Genomic DNA, 23,782 nt, shown 5'->3' with positions numbered 1-23,782 from the left:
GGCTACCAGGCGCACGGTCACGTGGGCCCATCGCTGGGCGCCCGGCGCGGGAAGCCGCGCGAGAGCGGGCCGCGGGGTGCGTGAGCCGGCGCTGCCGCGTGCCGAGCGCGGCGCGGGAGCCAGCCCCTCCCGCACGGAGGAGCCGGCCCGCCGCCGCGGCGGCATCTGGGTAAGCGACGCGGCTCAGCCTCTGTGGGCTGCTCCACGCTCAGACCCTCCCGCTGCGAGCCGCCTGGGGCAGTGGCCTGCAGCTACGCCGGTCGCGGGACAGATGCAAGTAGCTGGGAATGGGGTATTTTTGATCCGTTTGAGATGTCAGGGCAGAGGAGGAAAATGGCAACCACGAGTGAGCGCTGGGTGGAGGATGCCCCAGAGCCACCCCTCGCTGCCCGCCCTGGGCAGCCGACGGGCCCTGGAGGGGACGGAGCGCGAGGGCGCCGCACTGGAGTCCTACCAGCCGCAGGCCGGAGTGCGACCCCGCGCGGGAAAACTCCGCAGGCCTGCGGCATCTCCCAGGCAGTTGCGTCAACCCCTCCTGTAAACTCGCGGGTCTCCAGGTGTAGGCTGCCGGGACGCTGTGGCCGCTGTGCTCCTCTCCAGATTGGGATTATCCAGTGTCTAGAGCAGGAAGTCGTCTCTCCCTCCCCCCCCCCCCCATTATTCATTTCTTTCCTTTTTTTAAAATTATATTAGTCTCGTTCTAAGCAAATCCGGTTTTTCTTTTTGAAGCTTGCCCTCTTATCACCGCCTTCTCTAGCACTCATTATTTGGAGAAATCAAGCTGTTAATCAGATTTCTTATGTAGCGCCTACCTCTGTACCTGGAACTTGACAGTAGCCTAATACATGTTTAATACATTAACGCCAGTTTCCTCCCAAGGGATTAAATTTGGCATTCATTTTCTGGAGACTCAAGTCATTTTGACAGAGCCGTTGATTTCTCTCACAGGATTTTGTTAAGTGTGTAAAGTACACTTTGGAATCACAGATTTTAGAGCTGAGAGAGGCCTTAGAAAATCCAGTTCAGCCCTATTATTTGACAGAGGAGGATACCAGGCCTAAAGAGCATGTGGCTTGATCAGTGGCTTGATGGAGGCCCTACAGCACAGGAGCAGTAGACTCCAGGGCTCCAGACTCCTTGGTCATTCATTACTCTCTCTACCACACCAGGACTGCAGTGCCAGCTTAACCCACTTACTGTAGAGAACTATCCACCAGGTTGCTGAGAAATCAGGGTTTACCAGTGTGTGATGGCTCTGGTTTTTATTTTAAGGAATAGAGTTGGCATTATTTTTAGGTAGGATAGGCTGCCTATAATGGACTTTCAAGCTAACAGCCTGCCCCCCCCGCCAAAAAAAATTCCTTCCCTATTTCTTTGCAAGAATAACCAACGTTTTCAACATTGATTACCTCCTTGGGTTAAGGCATCAAAGTCCTCTTTAGTAATCTGGATATGTTTTAGTGAAGGGTAAACTATGAATCCATTATCAGACATCAGCTCCTAAATAGGGAACAGAACACTTATGTGATAGGACATGGAATAGGTTAGTTCTGATGCTTGGAAGGTAATCAGAGAACAGTGGAAACATCACAAGGATGGTCAGGAAGAAAGTGGGGAAGGACCTCATGTGACCTGCTGCACCTTTTTGCCCAGCCCTACGCCAAATGTCTTGTTTGGATATAGTGGAGATGGATTCTGCTCAGGTTCAGTTGCTTTTTATTGAGTACCTGCAGTGGGCCAAGCCCTGTGATAGCTTTCCTAGATGAATTTTGATGCTTACCAAAAAGGAGGTGGTACTGTCTGCATGTTTCAAATGAGGAGACTGAGGCTCAGAGAGATTTACCTGGCCGTGGTGATGCAGTCATTTGCAGTAGCAGTTAAGCCTAGATCATTTGTCTCCCAAGTCCAGTCAGTGGTCTTGCGTTATATGTTGCTACCACTTCAAGCCGGGAAGGGGATGAGAGAATCGCCTGTGGCTGATTTATTGGTGCCTGTGGTTGCCCAGAGAGGCCGAGCAGGACTTTCAGCTGCCCTCTACGCCTTAGAAAGTGGAGCTGTGTGCTTCCACCCTATCTCCTGAGGGGAATGCGAAGGAGCCAGGCTGTCTAGCTGAGAGGAGGGGCCCAAGTGCCTCGGCTGTAAAATATCCTGGCAAGGGCAGTGCTGGGAAGTGTTGCATAATGCCCTCCCCACCACTGAACCAAAGTGATTTATTTAGTACTGTGATCCGTAGGTGGTGCTTGACCATCTTGTTAAAGAAAAACTTGGTCATTTTACTAATGACAGGGCCAGAAAAGAGTTGGGAGTTTTATACTATTGCAGGTTTTTGTCTTGTCTCAAAAAAAGCAGCACAGGTGTTCTTATCTTAATAAATGATAAAGTACTTCTGTACCACTTCCTGTGCCCGCTTTTTGCTTCTTTATTCCAAATAGCATGAGAACTTAAGCCTTTTGAGGGGAACACTAAGAAAAATTACTGCTTCAGATTATGGTTAGCAGCACAGGCTATGGAGTCAGACCTGGCTTTTTGATTCCCACTTTATACCATTTGCTAGTTGTGTGTCCTAAGCCTACATTTTCTTCATCTGTAAAATGGAAATAAAAACAACACGTGTGATCACGTGAGGATTAAAAGAGATAATGCACCTAGAGTGCCTAGCACAAGGCCTGCCATATAGTACTTACTCATTATAAAGATAGCTCTTGATGATAACTAGGACAGTTATTAAGGTTTTTGATTATAACTAAAACAGTTGTTAAGATTATTATTAAGGTTCACATTATTTCTGCTTGAACCTGTGTAGGGAGAGTGGAGGAAGAGGAAAGAAGATATTTGAAGCAAACATCAGTTTTAGGATTATTAATTGAATTTACTTACACTTCTTTCCCTTTACTAGCAAGATGATGATGATTCTTTTTTTGGCCTTACTTGGAAAAAGTATTTATAGTGTCAAGTCAGTTATTTTTGAAATTTTTCTAATTCATTTCTTCTCTGGTTAAAAATCAGTAATGATACATTGACTTTTTGTTTCTTCTGAAAAACTCCAGGCATTTCAAGCAAAGGGTTTCATCAGCCCATGTGGGTAACTAACTTTTTTGTGGAACTGTTCTGTGACACAGGAAATATTGGTTCATCATACTGATGAGAAGTTACATTCATTCTTACCTGTACTGTAATCTAAGTGTACTAACGTTGTTTTCCAACTTTCTCCTGTCCTTTGAATATCTTTTTTTTTTCTTTATTTTTTAATGAACTAAGAAAAATCTTTTCCTTTCCTCCAGAGGGTTTTGCTTTTTTTAAGTTCCATCACTTAGCAATTTATACTCACCAATGTTAACATTCTTACTTATCTGGCAGTGCGGCTTTATCAGGCATCCCACAGTGTTGGTTAGATGGGAGGTTAGAGATATAGAAGGTTAACTCTGTCTGCCAACAGGCAAGAGGCCCCAAACTAACGTTTCCCTGTTCTGTTAAAGGTCTCTAGAGCGTAACTGTTTTTCCTGTGTCATCTGCCACATCTACTTGCCCTCTTCTCTAACATTCTCAGTGGATAAGCAGATGCCCAGGATTACTGCAGATTGTACTTTGAACCGTATTTTCAGTTTGGAATTTCCATATCATGTTTAGATATGGTGAAAATAGGCGTAATGAAATATAAGAGTAAATACTTCTCTTTCCAAAATACTTTTAAAAAGGAAGTCTGAAAATGTTGTATCCTTTCTCCTCCCATTCCCCATAACCACTCCAGTAGCTTGGGAGCACTTTTGTTTCTTCATCTGGCCAAGTTTTTCGTTTAAATTACAGTTTTTGGTTTTTGCTCATTCAGTATAATCGGTGTAATTCCCATGCTTTGAACACTTGTGAAATTGGGTTTTTTCTCTGTAATTTGAGAGTGTGAAATATTCTCTTGTGTTTCCTCAGTCCTCTGTTCTTATAAGGCAGTGGTTCTTAACGTTGCGTCAGAATCGCCTGGGGAGCTTTTTAAAAAAGGATCTGCACCTCACCCCCAGCAGTTGTTTGGCTTAGTCTGGAGTAGAATTCAGGCTTCAGTGTAGCTCTGCATAGAAGGTGTTTACAGTACAGCCAGTGATAAGAGCTACTGTTCCAGGATAAAATGATTTCTACAAACATTCTTAACATTCGCTAGGTAATCAAATGTTACGCCTCACACAATAATGTGAAAGTACCGTTAAAAAGTTAAAATCATTGTATAAGGTCTTGTATCATGTGGCACTTTGAATATTTCTGCTTTTACCTTTGTATTTATAACCATGAGTAAATAGCTCAAAAAAGCTGTACACATTCCTCTGACAACTTTCCTGTCTCCTTGTCTTAATGATAATTAACCATAAAGTCACAGTGGTAAGACCTACAGAGAAAACAACTAACACCATTTGTTTTCCTACAGAACAGATGGCCTAGTCCTTCATTCCTTTTTTATTGAGAATTCTTAAACAGCCTGAGAGAGTGAAGAGCTATGTAGTCCAGCACATTGTTCTGGCAACCTTAGATCTGAGAGTCCAGACTAATACAGTAGATTTTAAAAATAAATAAATAAATCAGAGATGATGACTATCAAGCTAACTTTGAATTAGAAAAACACAATTACCGGTATAAAACTGTTTCATCTTAACTTCAGTTGAGCTAATCCAAAGTGATTGTATCTAGAAAGCAAATAAGGCTTTAGTAGTCTCTCTTAAGTATCAAAGCTAAACCTATTATAATATAAATGTCACTTTGATAACATAAATCTTTTTAAAATATGGCACTCTTACATTTTGGCTCTGTTGTGGTTAGGTGCCATCGAGTTGGTTCTGACTCATAGCAATCCTGTGTACGACACAGAACGAATCACTGCCCAGTCCTGCAGCATCCTCACAATTGTTGCTGTGTTTGAGCCCATTGTTGCAGCCACCCTGTCAGTCCATCTCATTGCGGGCTTTCCTCTCTTTCACTGACCCTCTACTTTACCAAGCATGATGTCCTTCTCCAGGGACTGGTCCCTCCTAATAACATGTCCAAAGTATGTGAGATGTAGTCTTTTAAGGAGCATTCTGGTTGTACTTCTTCCAAGACAGATTTGTTCGTTCTTTTGGAAGTCCATAGTCTATTCAGTATTCTTCGCCAACACCACAATTCAAAGGTGTCAGTTCTTCTTCGATCTTTCCTTATTCATCGTCCAGTTTTCATGCATGAGGCGATTGAAAACACCATGGCTTGTGTCAGGCGCATCTTAGTCCTCAAGGTGACCTCTTTGCTTTTTGACACTTTAAAGAGGTCTTTTGCAGCAGGTTTACCTAATGCAGTACATCTTTTGATTTCTTGACCGCTGCTTCCATGGGTGTTGATTGTGGATCCAAGTAAAATTTTGGCTCTAGTATTTGTAAACATAATAAAATGATAAATTATTTTACTGCAGCTTCTCTACATCTTAAATTTTTCACCAAAAATTCTCAAATGTAAGTTCTAATATCTTTCTGTATGCGCAGGAGACATTGGCTATTCCGTATAATAGAGAAAATAAAATTGATGGTCAAAGAAATGATAAACAAAGGCTATACATAAAGCCTAGGTAATAATTTGCAAAATAGGCTGCATTAGAAAATGTTTTTAGTAACGCTGCAATTGATTGGAGCTATTGATGCGGTAAAATATAGTTGTGTTGCCTTAAAACATCAAAGGCTTATTATTATACAAATAAGTTTGAATGAATATATTATGCATATTAGTTGTTTTTTAACAGATTTCATTTTATAAACTTGATTAAACATATTTGAAAATCTACTATCTATATATGTTGGAAGGTGTAGATGGAGGTTTTGTAAAAGGGGACTGAGCTTAAAGTCAATTTTGAAGTCCTAGCAGCACCGTTTAATAATAATTGACTTCGGGTGCTTTTCCTGCCTTCTTGGAGCCTATGGCTCTTTAACAATAAAATGGAGCTCATAATACTTGCTCTACTACCTCATAGGATAAAAAAAATAGTGCAGGACAGTGGTTCTCAAAGAGTGGTCCGAGGAACTCTGGAGATTCCTGAAACTCTTTCATTGGGTCTATAAGGTTCTCCCTTTTCCAAGGCTCAGTTCTCTTCATATACTTTAACCAGAACAACTCATGGCAACGTATTGAATGCAGAAGCAGATATAAGAATCCAGCTATATATTTTTAAGCTAGATGCTAAAGAGGCTTACAAAAATGTAAAACAACGCCACGCTTGTCAGTTTTTTTTTGAAACAATTACTTTCTAGGGAAAAATGTTATTTATGTTAATATGTAATGGGTTTGTTGTTATTTTAAATGAATTAATAAATATTTTAAAAATTTCTCTTTTAATTTCTAATATGATAAATATCAATAAATATAACCCATATAAACAGTAGCTCTTTGCAGTCTTATTTTTTTTTTTATGTAAATGAATCTTGAGACAAAACCTTTTTAGAACTGTTAATAAAGAGTAATGGCTGAGTAATTCCTATCAGGACAGTTCTCCCATAGCTAAATCTATAAACTTGAAAAAAAAAAAATTTTAACTCCCAGTAGGCATAGCAGAGTGACAGACAGTAGGCAGAACCTGCAGTGAGGTCTACACTTTGAAGAAGGAAACAGGACTAGGTATGTTTCTATTTTTATGGTTTATAGCCTGAGGGCACCGTGGTTGGTGACGTGAGGGGGTGGCTAAAACTAGGATAATAACCTGCAGTTTTACTTAATGAAGAGATGACAGAGTTCAGAGTGACCACATAGCTGGAAAGAGAAGGGGGATACCCTAGAAAGGACCTGGGGGGTACCCCAGATACTGAGTATAATAAACTCTGCTCAAATCTCTTTTCAACTCCTAGCTGAACTACATGTGTGCAGCACCCTCCAGGAGGACAGCTAAGGCTAAAAAGAAAAAACCGAACAGAGATTTCAGCTGCTGCCCACTGCAGGGAAGGTAGAACTCGAAGTTTAAGTCCAATCAAGTTAATTGTCTGCTGAAAAGAAAAGAAATCAACACTCTTTGGAGGAATTTTACAAAATCTAGAGTCTCCACTATATTAATCACACAATGTCTAGGATATAAGCCAAAATTACTACACGTATGAAGAAATAAGAAACCATCACCCTAATCAATGTAGATTGACACCAGTATGATCCAGAGGTTGGATTTAGCAGAGAATACTTAAAGTAACTGTTACAACGGTACTCAAAAATGTAAAGCAAAAGAGTGTAACGTAAACAAATGAAAATTCTCAGCTGAGAAAAAATCTTTAAAAGAATGAAATGGAAATTTTAGAACTGAAAATACACTATCTGAAATAAAACATATCACTGACTGGGCTTAATACCAGATTAGAAATGATGAAAGAGTGAACTTGATAGATTAATAGAAATTATTGAATCTAAAGAAGAGAAATTAATGTATATGAAAACTCTCTGTAAATGTCTATGTTATGTCAGGGATTATTATTCCAGCTTTCTTTTTTTTTTTTCAAGGTCTAAACTTATCTTCCTTCTGCAAATGGACTGACTTCAGGATTTGTAAATCAGTCAGTGTCATCTAAAAGAGTACTCACAAATCCCCTCTCCCCACCTCAGCCATGTCCTTTGCATTATCAGAAAAACTGCTACAGTTATACTTTCGATTGCATCCCTTTTAGCTTTTATTCCTAGACTCCGCTCCCCTTCAGCCTGAAAGTCTCCCTCTGATCTGCATTTCCCACAATGTCCTATTTTATCTGTGCCTTCCCTTCATGATCTTTCCTGTCTAAAAACCCTTGCAGTCAGATATTTTGCCCTCACTATTTTCCTGAACTGTTGTCAGAAGTCACTGGGAACTTCTTATTCACCACAATTGGGGGTGTTTGCAGTGGGCCTCATTCCCATGTTTCTCTGCAGCATTTTACACCATCATCACCGCCTCCCAAGTTCTTGCCTTTCCTTACCTTCTCTTGTCCTCATGTGACAGTGTTTTCTTATTTCCTCTCCTTTCTCTTACTGTGCCTTTTCTGTGTTTTCCAATAATTCGTTCTTAGCTTTTTTCCCCTCTCATTTCACTCTGTAGTCCCATCCATTAAAACCAAAAAACCAAACCCATTGCCATCGAGTTGGTTCTGACTCATAGTGACCCTATAGGACAGGGTAGAACCGCCCCATAGAGTTCCCAAGGAGCACGTGGTAGATTTGAACTGCTGACCTTTTGGTTAGCAACCATAGCACTTAACCACTACACCACTGGGGTTTCCATCCATTCTTGGTGACTTTAAATTTATCATTTCAGAGGCCTCTTCTTTCTCTAGCCCTTCCCTCTCTAGAGCCCCAGTCCTGTATATTGCTTTCACTGATCACTAAACATTTCTACTTAAGTGTCCTGGGGATAAACATCTCAAACTCACTGTGTCCAAAACAACTTCTCTCTACCAAGCCAGTTTCTGTGCCTCTTCTCTGGCTTTTCGGGACCCTACCTTTATAGCAACACTAGCACATGGCAGTTGCTCTGCAAATATGAGCTGAAGGAATGAACGTATTCTTCCATATGAATAGGTTGGATTTCTTTGACTTTATCTCTGTGGCTGATCACATCCAATCTGCTACCAAATCACATCAGTTCTACATCTGGTATATTTCTTGCAGTTCTTCCTTCATTCCCACTGCCATTACTTGAATATTGCAGTAGCCCACTAGCTGGTCTTTCTCCATAACTTTTCCTTGCTGATCATTTTAATATATTGCTGCTGTAGTAATCTTGAATCACAGCTCTATGATGTGGTGTTGGTGGTGGTGATGATAACTTGTGTTTATTGAACACTTACTATGGGCCCCACTCTTTAAGTGCTTATATGCTTTTTATCTTATTAACTCCATAGAACAACCTATAAGGTAGTTACTGTAATTATCCATATTTTATAAATGAAGAAACTGAGACCCAGAGAGTTAAGTATCTTGTTAAGATCACACAGCTAGTAAGTGATAGAGCTGAAATTTAAATCCAGAGTCTGAGCTATAACTACTATGCTATTCTCCCTCCCACAAAATAAGTAATTATCATGCTGTTCTTACTCAAATGTCTTACGTAGTTCTCCATTTCGAGCAGAACTGGAGTACTTTTTAGTCTTAATGTTCAGTACCCTCTGAGCTGACCCCATCTCATTATTTACTTCTCGTTTTGTTTTTTTTTACATGCCAAACTGAACTGTTATCTATGTATTTATACTCCTCCCTATACTTTTACTCATTCTATTTTTTCTGCCTAGAAGCTATGCTCATTTTCTGCCTATTCATCTAAGTCAGTGCAAATGCCTTATTTTCCATTGGGTCACCTGTTATTTATTTCCCCCTCAGTGTGTTCTCTGAACTGCTTTTACGGCACTTATCGCTTTTTACTTCATATTGTAATTACTATGTTTTATCTCCCCTATTAGCCTGTAATCTTCTTGAGTGCAGGATCTGTGTCTAATTTTTTTTTCCTATCCCTGTGCCTTGCACAATGCATGCTTTCAAATATTTTTTCTTTATTAAATTTCTCTTCAAAAATGTTGAATAAGTGAAGAATTACTGTTACTCATAGACCATTAACCACAAGATTTTTTGTATGTACAACTTTAGTCTTCCTTTTCTCATTTCCATAAGATTCAATGGTTCATTATACTAATGCATTACTATATATAGGAAGAACTGGAGAAAACGTTTATGATCTGAGGGTTGATTGTTTTTTGAGACAATTTGGAAGGCTAATTTAAGATACTTCCATTTGAGCTATTTCATTGATTCTAAGATACTTTTTTATATACTGAAATGTCTAATATAGAGTTTTGTGTTTTTAATCTCCCTGTAAATTGATGGTGTTAGAATTCAGAGAAACGTGGTAAATACAATAAATAGTGACTCGGTTAAATGGCCTCCTGGAACAATACCTACAATTTGGATTTTTGTTTATAGTCTTAGAGCATATCATCAATTCTCTGTAGATTCTGTTATCTTATTATTTCTTATTTTAGTGCTGCTTAAAAGCTTTTAAAACGAGATGGTAAGGGTAAGAATTTTGTTTTAATAGGAGGAGGATGGGGAAGTTATTAGATTTGAGTATATAGGGTTCTTAAAAGTAATGAATGAGTATAGAGTTTAAAAAAGAGGCAAGTTGCAGGATTCCTAAAGTATGATATTATTTATATAAAATTGTTAAACATGCAGAATGATACTGTGTTTAGGGATATATTCATATGCAGAAAGAATGTGATGACGTACAAGGGAATCGTAACACCAAATTCAGGATGGTGGTTGTCTTTGGAGGCAAGGTGGGTGGGAGGATAGAATGAGGAGGATATGCCAAGGGGTCTGTATTATGTTTGTAATATTTATTTTCTGTGCTGAATAGTGGGTGGATGGATGGGTGTTTGTTACATTCTTCTCTGTACCTATTTGTCTATCTGAAATATTTCATAATTTTAAAAAATGAAGAGGGAAAAAGGGGTATATGTAGGTATGTATTTATGATATTAAACGTCAATAGAAAGGTTTTAAAAGTTCCCCACTCACCCTTGACCCCCTCCTCCCTAGTTCTCCTCCCAGAAGTGAACATTTTACAGGTTTCTTTGAATCTTTCCAGAGGTATGTACATAAACAATAATATATTTATGTGTAAATTCCTCCCCCACCTTTAAAAAAAATAACCACTCCTTTTATGTAAATAATAGTCTTCTCTATAAAATTTTATGCTTTACTTTTTTCTCTTAATAATGTCTTGGAGATTAGGAACAGTCAGTACATCAAATATGTAGTTTTAATAAAAATAGATTCAATGTTTTATCAGTAATAATTACTGTTATCTTTACCAGTTATGTTCTAGACTTCACCCACTAATAAGCATAAATGTTTTGCTGTCTCACATTTGCTTAGCCATCAGGAAACCCAGATTTCTCCCTGATCCTCTTTCCAAATATTCCTGAGGCTTCCCAGAGGTGCCTTTATCTGTAACCTGACTGTTCTGTAGGCCCTTCCAGTTTGTGGGTGCTGTGTAAGGTCATGTTACCTCTGGGAGATGGGGAGGGAGGAAATTTGGTACTGCAGCTGGAGTGCATGGGTTTGAATCCTCTGCTGTGCAGTGTGACCTTAGGTAAATTACTTACCCGTGCTGATTCAGTTTCTTCATCTGTAAAATGCATTTAATATTCAAGTAGGGTTGTATTGAGAGTTAAATGAGTGAACAGTGCCTGATACATCCCAAACCAAACCCACTGCCATCGAGTCAATTCTGACTCATAGCGACCCTGTAGGACAGAGTAGAGCTGCCCCACAGGGTTTCCAAGCCTGTAATCTTTATGGAAGCAGACTGCCACGTCTTTTTCCTGTGGAGCTGCTGGTGGGTTCGAACCACTGGCCTTTCCAGTTAGCAGCTGAACAGTTAAGCATTGCGCCACCAGGGCTTCTTGCCTGATACATAAGAAGCACTATGAAGTATTAGCTATTTTTATTATATAATTGATCACTCCGCTGTCTGCTGCCCAAGCTACTGCCTGTCTCCAGACAGCCGACCCCACACCCCCACAGCTGACCTCCTCAGACTGTGGTCTTTCTGGTAAGTAAGGAAGCCTCGTTGTCTTTTCAGGATCTGCTCTTTCAGAGGAGGTTCTCCCAGCCACCCAGCGATGCCCTTTATACTGTAGCCACCTTCTCCTTCAAGCACCAGGGTTGTCTGCACAGCTAGTGTGGGGAAGGTGGGGAAGTATAGCCTCTTACCTGCCTGGAACCATGGCACTCTTTAATGTCAAGGCCTTGCTGCTTACATTGGCCGCTCAGCCAGAATTCTCCTGCATGTTCTTGCATATGCATAACTTTTCCCACTGAAGCCCAGTTGTCCCATCCTGCATTCTGCTTCCTTCCGAGACCTCCGTGTTTGTACGTGTCTGAACCTAATTAAGATCAGGGCTCAGGTTCTTTCCCCTGAGGCTTGGGCCCCTTGTAAATCAGGGGTGTCGCTTGGCATCTATTTTAAGGGTTCCGGAACTCACTGTGATTGATAAGTTAAACATTCTGTGATAGTTGGGAGACCAGTGCCCCTCACATGAGCACACAGGATCCCCAGGGAGTAGTGACAGCTGTAGCCCAGCCAGGACACCCTGTTACATTGTTAACATTTATAGCTAACATTTGAATTGTAGTTTGCAAGTTTACAATGTGCTTTTCACATAAGTAACCTCGTTCCCATTTTTCCAATGAGGAAACAGAATTAGAAACATTGTAGTCACATAGCTAGAAAAGGGCAGGCCCTGCTTTTGTTCCCATGTCTCTCATACCAAGCACTCTCTTACCAGGTGAAGAAAGGTCATATCTTATGGTCAGCAGAGTTTGTGGTAACTGCCGCATTTAACATTAACTAGGTTTGGGGTAAAATTAACAGTACTGAAAATTATTAGATATAATTGCATCTAAATTTAGGTCTCCTTGCTACTTTATAGGTTTATGTGAACTGCAGCCAATTAACACAAAACAAACAAAAACCTGTCTGTATTGTCCTTTTTCACAGAGCCACGATGGACACTGCTAGCCATAGCCTCGTCCTTCTGCAGCAACTGAACATGCAGCGAGAGTTTGGTTTTCTGTGTGATTGCACCGTTGCTATTGGAGATGTTTACTTCAAAGCCCACAGAGCGGTGCTGGCTGCTTTTTCTAACTATTTCAAGATGATATTTATTCACCAAACAAGGTAAGGATATGTTTTTGTAAGTCAGAATTTTTGTATTGCAATATGTGTGAGCCCATTATAACATCATTTCGGGGATTTTTTTTTTTGTTATGGGTCAACTTGAATAGAAAAAATTGTAACTGTTTTTTGGCACATCTGTAATCAAACATTTCAGCGTATTGGATCCATGGTGGAAGATAAGAATGATAATAATAATAGCTAAAGTGTATTAAAGGCTTATTACCCAAGCACTGAGTATTTACCCTGTAATGTAAATACTACCATTACCCCTATTTTAGAGAAATGGAAACTGAGACTGAGTTGTTAGGTAACTTGCCCGTCCAGGATTGTACAGCCAATAAGTTGGACTCAGATGCAGATCTGTCTGAAGCTAAAGGTCTACGCGCTTAATCGTTAACTTGTTGACTTCTGGTCCATACTACTTCTGTAATGAGATTCTAGTGTCATAATTCTAGCCACCTTATATTCCATATTAGAGTTCGAAAGTCATTTTGTTTCAGATATTTTCTCAAAAAGTTTTTTATTTGAGTTTTTGAAATTGGGTTACCCCAACACAATAGGTGTGTAGGGAGAACAGGAAACTGGTATTCAGATTTGGAGCTTTTGATAAAGAGCCTTTTAATTTATACTAGCTTAAAAGTGACAAAACACCATTTGTTTCTTTAAAGGACCTTAATGAAATAATTGGGAGTCTAGCTTCCATTTTATATATATATGTGTGTGTATATATATTTATTGTTCATTCATTGAAATATATTAAGTACTTAAGTGCTGGGCACTGTGCTAGATCCCAGTAACAGGTAAGTTATACTCCCAGCCCTCAAGAAGTTCATCATTAGTAGAGAGTTGATACATGTAAAATGAATAATTGCAATGCAGTTGACCTCTCTGTGCCTCCGTTTCCTTGACTGTAAAATGGGTATTGTGAAGATTAAATGGATTAATAAATTTAAATGCATAAAACAGAACTTTGTACTATTAGCTGATGCTATTATTAATAATTACTCTAAGTCTATAATAGAAGTGTGTATAATGTAGACTACGGTGTTAGCAGCCCTATTTAGAGAACTTGAAGGATCAGGAGAAGTTTTCCAGATTTTGTAGAGGAGGGCAAGAATGTGCATAGCAGGTAAAGGGGGAAAAATGCATGAAAACCTATACAGATACAAACCAGGACAGCACATTCAGAAAACTGAGTAGACCAGCATGATTGGAATGTATAGCACAAAGAGGAGAGTGGGTATGAGGGTAGGGGCCACTGGTCATGGGCAGCCATTTTGCCGTGCCAAAGAGTTTCCTTCACCGTATTAGAAATACTACCTTCAGATCAGTCTCCTCTGAAAGCTGTGAGTTGGTTCAGCCGTCAGTGTACCTGTTGAGTGCCAGGCACAGCACAAAACTAAATCAAGGAGATATACAGGTGGCAGGCCTGCTGTGTGGTTTCTCCCTATTAAGCAATTGAAAGTCCTCAGTACAAAACTCTCTGCTGATCTAAAACCCCTACCACAGACCATATAAGCAGGGGAGGGGTATGAGAGCTAAGAGTGGACTCCGAGGGAGGAAGAGGGAGTCCTGAGATGTCAGGACTAACGAAGTGGAAGGCCAGCTTACTGACACCCAGTGCACGCTGATGCACTGACACACAGACTTCTACTTCAGGGAAGGTAAGTCCATTGACCAATCCATTGTTCTTGACATCTAACACTTCCCTCAAATTGACTCTACCATAAATTTTTAGGGAGTTTCATGATTTCTTGTTACACAGTCATTCCCATCTGTTACCTGAATTCTAGATTCATATGTAAAAGTTGAGTTTGGGGTTATTTTAGAACTCTTCAAAGTTATAGCTGTATTCATTTGTGATTTAAAGAGTAGATATTTTAACGTATTTTGAAAGCCAAGGTAACATTACTGTAATTTAAATTCTAATATTACCAATTTCTTTAAGAGCAGGTTACCTGTTTTATTCATTTTTCTACTCCCTGGCACCTAGCATAGTCCATGTCACTTAGGAGGCAATTAATAAATGTTGAACTAACCAGAGTATCTATCTGTGTTTTCTAACTTTCTATTGGATTCCTACAGTAGATTGAATACAGGAAGAGCTGTTACTGTGCCATAAAACTGGCATAAAATAAAGGTTTTAGCGTTCATTCCTGTGTTTCATTCAGGCAGACTGCTGAGTTTGAACTTCTTAGGAAGAAATTACTTTAGCCTAAGACTAGATATGTTAACTAAAAAGCCAGTTAGGTTGTGTTTCATTTTGTTTGGGTCTGTTTTTTGTTTTTAACAGTGAATGCATAAAAATACAACCAACTGACATCCAACCCGACATATTCAGCTATTTGTTGCACATTATGTATACGGGGAAAGGGCCAAAACAGATTGTGGATCATAGTCGTTTGGAGGAAGGGATTCGATTTCTTCACGCCGACTACCTTTCTCATATCGCGACTGAGATGAATCAGGTGTTCTCACCAGAGACTGTGCAGTCCTCAAATCTGTATGGCATTCAGATCTCAACGACCCAAAAAACAGCTGTCAAACAAGGGCTAGAGGTCAAAGAACCTCCTTCCAGTAACAGTGGAAACAGAGCTGCTGCCCAGAGTGACCACCCCCAGTTGCAGCTCTCTCTTGCTATTGGGCTGGATGATGGCACTGCAGACCAGCAGAGGGCCCACCCTGCAGCCCAGGCCTTGGAGGAGCACCAGAAGCCCCCAGTGTCCATCAAGCAGGAGAGATGTGACCCAGAATCTGTGATCTCCCAGAGTCATCTCTCACCCTCTTCAGAGGTGACAGGCCCCACTTTCACCGAAAGCAGTATCAAAATACACTTATGCCATTACTGTGGGGAACGTTTTGATTCCCGTAATAACCTAAGACAACACCTCCATACCCACGTGTCTGGATCTCTCCCATTCGGTGTCCCAGCCTCCATTCTGGAAAGTAATGACCTTGGTGAAGTACATCCCCTCAGTGAAAATAGCGAGGCTGTAGAATGCCCCAGGCTCAGCTCCTTCATTGTCAAGGAGAATGAACAGCAGCCTGACCACTCAAACCGGGACACCACAGAGCCTTTGCAGATCAGTCAAGTGTCTTTGATCTCCAAAGACACAGAGCCAGTAGAATTAAACTGTAATTTTTCTTTTTCAAGGAAAAGAAAAATCAGCTGTACCATCTGTGGTCATAAATTTCTCCGAAAGAGCCAATTGCTGGAACACATGTATACGCACAAAGGTAAATCTTACAGATATAACCGATGCCAAAGGTTTGGTAATGCATTGGCCCAGAGATTTCAGCCGTATTGTGACACCTGGTCTGATGTACCCATGAAAAGTTCTCGCTTGTCGCAAGACCACTTAGACTCGTCTTGTGCCTTACAGCCAGAGCTCACACAAGACAATGTGGACACTATCCTTGTTGAATAGCAGCTTCTTCAGAATTTTTATACGAATTCTGAAAAAGTAGATTCACATGGCATTTTTTTATTCATAAATTATTTTCCTCAAGTTCTACTGACTTTTTTTTTTCTTCTTTACCATTTACCCATAGTTTTAAAGTTGTATATATTAGGTCTTCTTATTATGACATATTATATTAATACATGGCTATTAAAGTGTAATCATAAGTTAAATCACAATTTATAAATCAGGAATCAATGTAGAAATATGAAAACTTTACAGTGAATAATTATAGAATTTTTATGTTATTCCAGATTATAGAGCCAGTAAAATCAAACTGAATATAAGTAAATGAAGTCAGTTTTAAAGAATATTCCAGATGACCACTTTTGACTATTTCACATGAATTAAGCCCCTACAAAGGATTATTTCAAAATATTTTCTGCCACTTAGGAAATTAATGGTTATTTTAACGCATACTTATAATGCATACCAAATCATGCATAACTTTAAGATTACCTTTTTACTTACTAGCTCTGTAACATCTTACATAACATTTATTTCTCAATATTGTGCATACCTCATTTTTAATGAAAAAATAAAGGGAAGAGAGAGAGACAAAAAATCTTAAAGAGAGAAACAGTAGGGTACATTCACACAGATAAGCACAGAGAGAGGAAGATTCAGATAGACCTGCACTGACTAACACCCCAGCCTTCTTATATTAATCTAGAGTGTTTTCTTAAAGACCTTAAAGCAAGTTGAGATTTTTACAACCAGAGGTTTACATGAGTTTAAAGAGGAAAATGATAAAATACAAATCATCTTTCTACCCTCAATGTCAGAGGATTTTCAAGGTGGCCTGGGTTGATGTTAATTTTCTAAAAATGACTTGAAAAAGTAATTTTTCAGTGGCACAGTTTTCACTTTTTTCTGGCTATCAAACCAGCAGAATGGATACATTCAGTGTTCTAGAGCTATGTTTAAAACCATGATTATAGATTTCCCTCTATGAATAAACTTAGCTCCCTTTTATAATGGTGGAACTCACAAAGCTAAACAAAAAGAATAACTAAAGTTGATGGAATAAATGATAAATTATCTTTCTCTGTTCTTCTGGGAAATAGCTGGTCAAACTTCACTGCAAAGAATGGATCTAAATTGTTTCTGAAATTTTTTAATTTCAAATACTAGTCAAGACTAACAACAGACAGGCTCCACAATAACCTCATCTTTTTTGTATGCTGCCCTGCTGTTAAATTCTAAGTCTCACAAATATTTTAATCTAATAAATTTGGTTTATGAGGCTTAGAATTTAACCACATATAAAAACTCTTGGAGCACACTCCTGACAGAACAGTTCTGAGGACATTTCCTGACATACTCAACAGCATCAGTGTTCAGTCGGGAGCGTGCTCCAAGAGTAATACAGCTAATTCTTGGGACCCAAAGGTTTTCTCTGGGTAAACAGTGAGTTTTGGTGAATTACAAAGTGATGTGAAGGAGAGCATTGGTGAGCAGGTTAGCAGTTGAGTTTCTGCCTTAGACAAGTGAGCAAAGCTGTCTGGGGTCAAGATTGATGTGTGTTGAGAGCAACTCTAAGTAGTTATGGATATAGGATCAGTTGTACTGAATGGTTAAAACAAATGTGTCAGGACTTCATCCAGTCTTAAACTTTTTTCTACCAAACCATTTAAGCAATTATTCAAACTCATACTGCTCTCAAAGATTTCATCTCATATGTATCTGTGCCACACTTGATTACTTAGGAGATAGTATTCCAGATGCAGCTGACATTAACTGACACCAATGCTTCTGTTTTGTGCCAAAGTGATTTTGTCAGATTAGATTAAATATCACCTCAAAGCACCTTAAAAGAAACTTGGATTGCAAAAATATATACCATAAAAAAGGCCCAGTGAAGAAATTTTCAAAATACAGGTACACAAATATTAACACTGGTTTCATGTATCTTAGGCTATTTAGAGTACGCTCACTAGCCACCTTCAAGGAAAATTTTATTGTTCTCATTCAGATAACAATTTTCCTGGTTTTCCTCTTCTATATTTTTTCCTACTTGCCCAGTCATTAGTCCTTGACACAGGAAATGTGTAGCTAAGGGTGGGAATTAGGGATGTATAAAGGTTGGAGGGTAAGGCAGCAATTCAGGGCAGACTCTAGAGAAATGGTAAGAGTTTGCTTGTGGCCACTGGCCGTGATAGACAACACTCATTGCAAGCAGTGGTATATCTGTGTTGTTGGCAGTTAAGAAAGGAGTGATTAGCCATGTTTTTATTCTTATTCACATGGTTCCTTTTAATATTAGGAATTCAAAGCAAATGTTCTTTCCTTAATCCTTATAATGTTCTGTTTTGGGAAGTAGAAAAATGTTAACTTCATTTTACCAAAAAAAAAATAAAATCCCAAAAGCTTGGTTCCAGAGAGCAAGTGAATAGGGGTATGAGGACTGAACCCAGTTTTGTTTTTTTGTTTATTCAACGGGTATTTTTAAAAATAACTTTCACAGGCCTAACACTGTGCCCTAAGTCTATTTTTTTAAGATATGATTCCTCACTAAGAAAATCTACTTTGTCTAAATAAATTTCTTCCAGCTAAACTCCTTGGCTTGGACTAAATCATCTGCAAAATGGAGCTATAATCTTAGCCAGTATGCTAATAATATAATTGTGGTTTGCCTAATGATTACCAAGCTTGTAAAACTGGAAATGCTATATGCACTTTCATCAACGTATCAAGCAAATATTAAACAGACATTTTCCCCTTGGATCAGCTTAAAATTTTCCCTACTTTCGAGATCCCACATATAGTTGTTTTCTGGAGAAAAACAGACTATTTGAGTATTTGTCCTTATTGGCATATTGTCAGAACTCAGAATGTGATAAGTGCAGTCTGCCTTATAAGAAAACCAAAAATTCTTGATTTATGACTCTTGATATTGTTATGCCTTGCTCTGACTTTGATTCCAAATTTGTAAAGTAGGTATAAGAAATACCTACCTCACAGGGGTGTTGTGAGGATTTGTATTAAAATTGTGTTAAGTTCTCTGAGTTATCACTGATAAAACCAGCCATATAAAGAAAACTACATTTATTCTGTAGCTAAACCTATTAACTTCGGTATTCCAACCTGTAAATTCTAGAACATCTTAGAATGCAGCCATGCACTCTTTAATAGTCAATAACTAATTGACAAAGCTCATTTTTACTTTTTATGACTACCCTAGAAAAGCAATGTTGCTAGAATTCTACCATAGCTTGATTATCAGTGTTTCTCTTTAGCCTTCAGTGAGGAGGACATTAGTTCTTTGGTATTACTGGGAATAAAGCCTTGCCAATTTCAGCTTTATGGAAAGTTCCCCCAAACATACTGTTTACTCACAGGGAAAGGATCAAAAACAATGAAGAAACATTCACATTTCTTTCATCTCAGTTATATGAACAGTGGATAGGGACAGGAAGTGGAGCAGGGAATAACAGTAATTCATTATGTTCTTTTTTTAGTATTGAAAAAGGCTTCACTTAAAACTGAGGGACATTATATTAATCATGGAAACAGTTTGGAAAATGTATAATTCCATTAAAGGTTACGTGCACAGGCAAATTTTTGATGTAACTCAAACTCTTAATGATAAGTATCAGTTTTTTGTAGATATTGAAGTAAAAATAGGCCACGTTAAGAGTTCTCCTAATGTAACTAGTGTCTTTGTATGTCTTAAACTAAATGTAGCTGTATGGTGTTTTATTATAGTTACTTTAAATTAAGAGTGAAATTTGTGATCATTTTCTGCTGTAATTCTGTGTTTGTATGGTTGGACTCTTTGAAAACTGGTGAGGTTACACAATCCCCAAGCCTGGATGTCTTAAATACGAGGAGTTACAAACTGTGATGTTTGTCTTCAAGACTTGGAAGAATCCATTTTCTTCATTATGTATCTGTGCCACACTTGATTACTTAGTAGATATTATTCCAGATGCAACTGATATTGTTACCAACACCTCTGTTTTGTGCCAAAGTGATTTTGTCAGACTAGATTAAATATCAACTCAAAGTACTTTAAAGAAACCTGGATTACAAAAATGTATACAATAAAAAAAGTCCACTGAAGAAATCTGCAAGATACAAAACACATAGCAAATAGACTGAAATCAATAATACATTGTATGATTAAACTCTTCCACCTGATGTACTGTGAATTTGCTCCAGAAACATTTCTTTAGAAAGTTTTGTATCCTCTGGTTAGAAGCGAAACAGTGGATTTAATGTATTTTATCATGACAAATAAACTAATGTGACTTAGTCGTAGACAAAACCTTTTATTAGCTCAGCTTATAGATTGTGTTCTTATTTTACAGCAGTGTCTGCCAAACCTTGTCTTCCTAGTATTGAGGTAAGTAATCTCTTGTGCTGGGTAGCATTTTGAATGTTGTAATGCAAAATGCGCCACTGAACCCATTTCTTATCACCATGATCAGTGTTAATAGAATATTGATGCACTAATCAAGTGCTTTCTAATTACTGTCTCTAGACAGAAAAGTAATATCTAGGCGTTTTCCAGATGTTTTCTGCTTTGCTCCTTTCTGTTGTTTATTCTCTACTGTATTTCTTCCCTTCCCCCTGCCACCTCAGAAAGAAAATATAGAAGTGTTTCTCAACCTGGACAGTTTGCCCTCCCCTCGTCTCCGGACTACCCTCTCCTCACCATCCTGCCAGGGACATTTAGCAGTGTAGAGATGCTTTTGGTTGTCCCAACTTGAGGACTGGGGCGGGGGTTACTACTGGCATCTAGTGGGTAGAGGCGAGGGATGTTGGCTGAAGATAATACAGTGCAGAGAACAGCCGCCCAAAGAATTATCCAGCCCAAAATGTCACTAGTGCTGAAGTTGAGCAACCCTGGTCTAGAAGGTTAAAATTAGTTTTGTGATAGTTGTCAAGAGTTAAAGGATGCAAAGAAAGTTAAATTTGGGATTTCTGCCCCAGTTATTTTTGGAGTTCATACTGTTCTGACGGAATATGAGATGTGTTAATTCAGAATTACATTCTACTTATCCTTTATCTCAGCCTTTAAAAGATAAAAAACGTAATTATTAAAAAGCACAGATATACTAAGCAGCAAGGTAGTTTTAAATCTATTCATATTATTTTTGAACTAAATAATTGTGTCTCTAAAGAGGGCTCTTCATGAAATAAAATGTGACTGTAGGTTCGTATTTTTGTTATGAGGTAAATTTTTAATATGGCCAAAAGGTGGCACCAGTGTACCTTTAAAAAATAGATTTTACATTATGTTCAAATTTGGCATCACTATTTGCTTAATTCACTATTCAGTGCTTAGCTCCTCTTAGATCTTGCTTTCTTTTATAGAGTCATGATTAATGGGAATTTTCATAGAATTCCATAATAGTGCGTATATCTTGATGTCCCTCCTTGATCAAGATGCTTCCAGTTTATATGTAAATATATTATAGCTTCAGATAACTTTAAAATAGAACATTAACTGTGATTGTTATAGTGAGCATTTCTTAGGATCCAGGTTATTAACAGCAAGGCCATGGAGTTTTGGTCCCAGTCATACGAGCTCTTCTAATCAAGCAGCCCAAACTCAGTTTTTGATGTTCTGCCTGCTCAAGAGATAAATCCATGAGTAAATACTCCTGTGCTTATTTCTTGCCTCTTGTTTATTTTTTTTCATCATCAACCTGTGAGGTAAGCCACTATTTTTTTTTTTTTAAATGACTTTCTTTTTCAACTATGGTTCAACAGAAGCTGGTGTTCTTTCTTTCTTCCCTCACTTCCAACCATTCTGTTCTCTGAGTAAGCTTAACCTGTTGCTGTCAAGTCGATTCCAACTCATAGCAACCCTATAGGAAAGAGTAGAACTACCCCATAGGGAGTGGCTGGTGGATTCGAACTGCTGACCTTTATGGTTAGTAGCTGTAGCTCTTAGTCACTGCGCCACCAGGGCTCCTGAGTAAGCTTAGACCTCCTTTATCTTTTATATAGCTGTCTCACCTTCAACTTATTTTTCTGTGCTGAGTGAACACAGTCTGCCTTCAGGGTTTTTTCCCATCATTTCTGCTTGCAACATTATTACTAATTTTATTCTAGGACTTAATATCTAATCACTAAATACTCTATTAAGTTTATTTTATAACCGATTAGCCAACTTGGAGAATGAGCCCACTTTCCCTCAGATACATTCTCTTCCAATGTTTGTACAATGCTGAAAGTTTTTTTTTTTTTAATTGAAACAAGCTGGTGATATTGTATCAAGATAATGGAAATAAAGTATTTTCCCTGAAGCTATTAGAAAATCATGGTGTCCTTTCATGTCAGAAGTCTAGGGGTCGGCAGTGCTCCCCAAGGGGTGTTCTGCATGGCTGCCCTGGTGACTGCTGGGAACCAGGGAGGCCTCAGGAAGGAGGCCTGAGAAAGTAGCCTTTACCAGTTGTAGTTGTCTAGTCAGTGTTATTACTTAGTTTCAGGAAGGTCTTTGTCAGATTTGTGTAGACCAAATAGGCCTTTGAGGAATGAGATCCCATGAATTTAGTTCTGCCACGTTTTCTGTAGTGGACACCATGCAGTCCGAACCGTATGTAGATAAGCATTTAATTATATATATATATTTGGTAACTAGCATTTGTAGTAAGTGCCTTATAGGGAGGAAAATCTGAAAACCTACGGTAGTTTTTTTAGCCAATACAGACACACCTGTTACTTTTTGAAGGAGAAAATATAACATTTGCAAAGGTAAGGAAAAAGGTTTTAAAATGCAGACCAGAGATTCTAGGGGATTGAGTCTCAAAAGTTTTCTTACGGGGCCAGTTCTCATTTCCCAGCATTGCTCTCCCTTCACATATGTGCAACGTTTGGTGCAGAACTCAGTGGTTCCCGTTCCCTCTATCACAGTATTTTTGAAGTGTGGAAGCAAAGCACATACGGGAAAGACTCCTTTTCTGTTTAATCATCTCCTGCTTCATTGTTAACATCACCACGGTTCTGCAGGTCTCTCAGACTCTGGCGACTTCATTTAGAGCCACAGTGTATGGCCATGCAGATCACACACAACGCAACGCTAGGGGCGCCACCCATCAAATGAATGCTGCGATTAGGGTTGGGCTCTGCAGAGTTTGCACGGGTGTGCCTGGCAGCCCTGCCTTTCCTTCTGGTTTAAATGTCCAGATTAAGAAGCTCTTATTTTGAATTTCTGTAGCAAGGAGCAGGTCTCACTGGTACAGTCAGGAAATTACATTTACAAGTACAAAATTACAAGTACAAAAAATAAAATCAAAAAAAAGAAAAGAAACCTCTGAACCCATGACCATCAAGTCGATTCTGACTCATAGTGACCCTAAAGGACAGAGTAGAACTGCCCCATGGGCTTTCCAAGCCTGTGAATCTTTACAGAAGCAGACTGCCACGTCTTTATCCCACAAAGCATTTGGCTGTTAACCAAAAGGTCAGCGGTTGGAACGTACCAGCTGCTCCACGGGAGAAAGAAACAAAGTACAGGGGTGGTATAAAACGCAATGATTTCAGAATAAGGTATAAAATTAACACCCCCTAAGTGACACGACTCTATATGTTTGTCAAAATTTGTAGCACTGTGCACTAAAAAGGGTGAATTTTACAGTATGTAAATTATACCCTAATTTAAAAAAAAAATGCCACCAGTATAAAT

General features: G+C 38.9%; 1 protein-coding gene across 3 annotated transcripts; it reads left to right on the top strand.

Annotated features, from left to right (window-relative positions):
• On the top strand, positions 1–21,790 carry ZBTB25 (zinc finger and BTB domain containing 25). Of its 3 annotated transcripts, none has more exons than XM_004370945.2 (3): positions 1–169; positions 12,503–12,682; positions 14,976–21,790. In XM_004370945.2, exons 2-3 carry the CDS (start codon positions 12,510–12,512, stop codon positions 16,108–16,110), a joined length of 1,308 nt encoding a protein of 435 aa, XP_004371002.1. In that variant the 5' UTR covers positions 1–169; positions 12,503–12,509; the 3' UTR covers positions 16,111–21,790. The 3 variants fall into 3 exon arrangements, with proteins under 3 accessions (XP_004371002.1, XP_023582041.1, XP_023582042.1); XM_023726273.1 differs by lacking the exon at positions 1–169 and having other exon boundaries at positions 11,395–12,682; positions 14,976–15,919; positions 20,457–21,790; XM_023726274.1 differs by lacking the exon at positions 1–169 and having other exon boundaries at positions 12,551–12,682; positions 14,192–21,790.
• Positions 21,791–23,782: the final 1,992 nt, after the last annotated feature.

The sequence above is a fragment of the Trichechus manatus genome, unplaced genomic scaffold (genome assembly GCF_000243295.1).
Source record: "Trichechus manatus latirostris isolate Lorelei unplaced genomic scaffold, TriManLat1.0 scaffold00010, whole genome shotgun sequence".
Taxonomy (NCBI): domain Eukaryota; kingdom Metazoa; phylum Chordata; class Mammalia; order Sirenia; family Trichechidae; genus Trichechus; species Trichechus manatus.
Note: the sequence above shows the minus strand (reverse complement) of the source record. Positions and strands in the feature narration are given on the sequence as shown.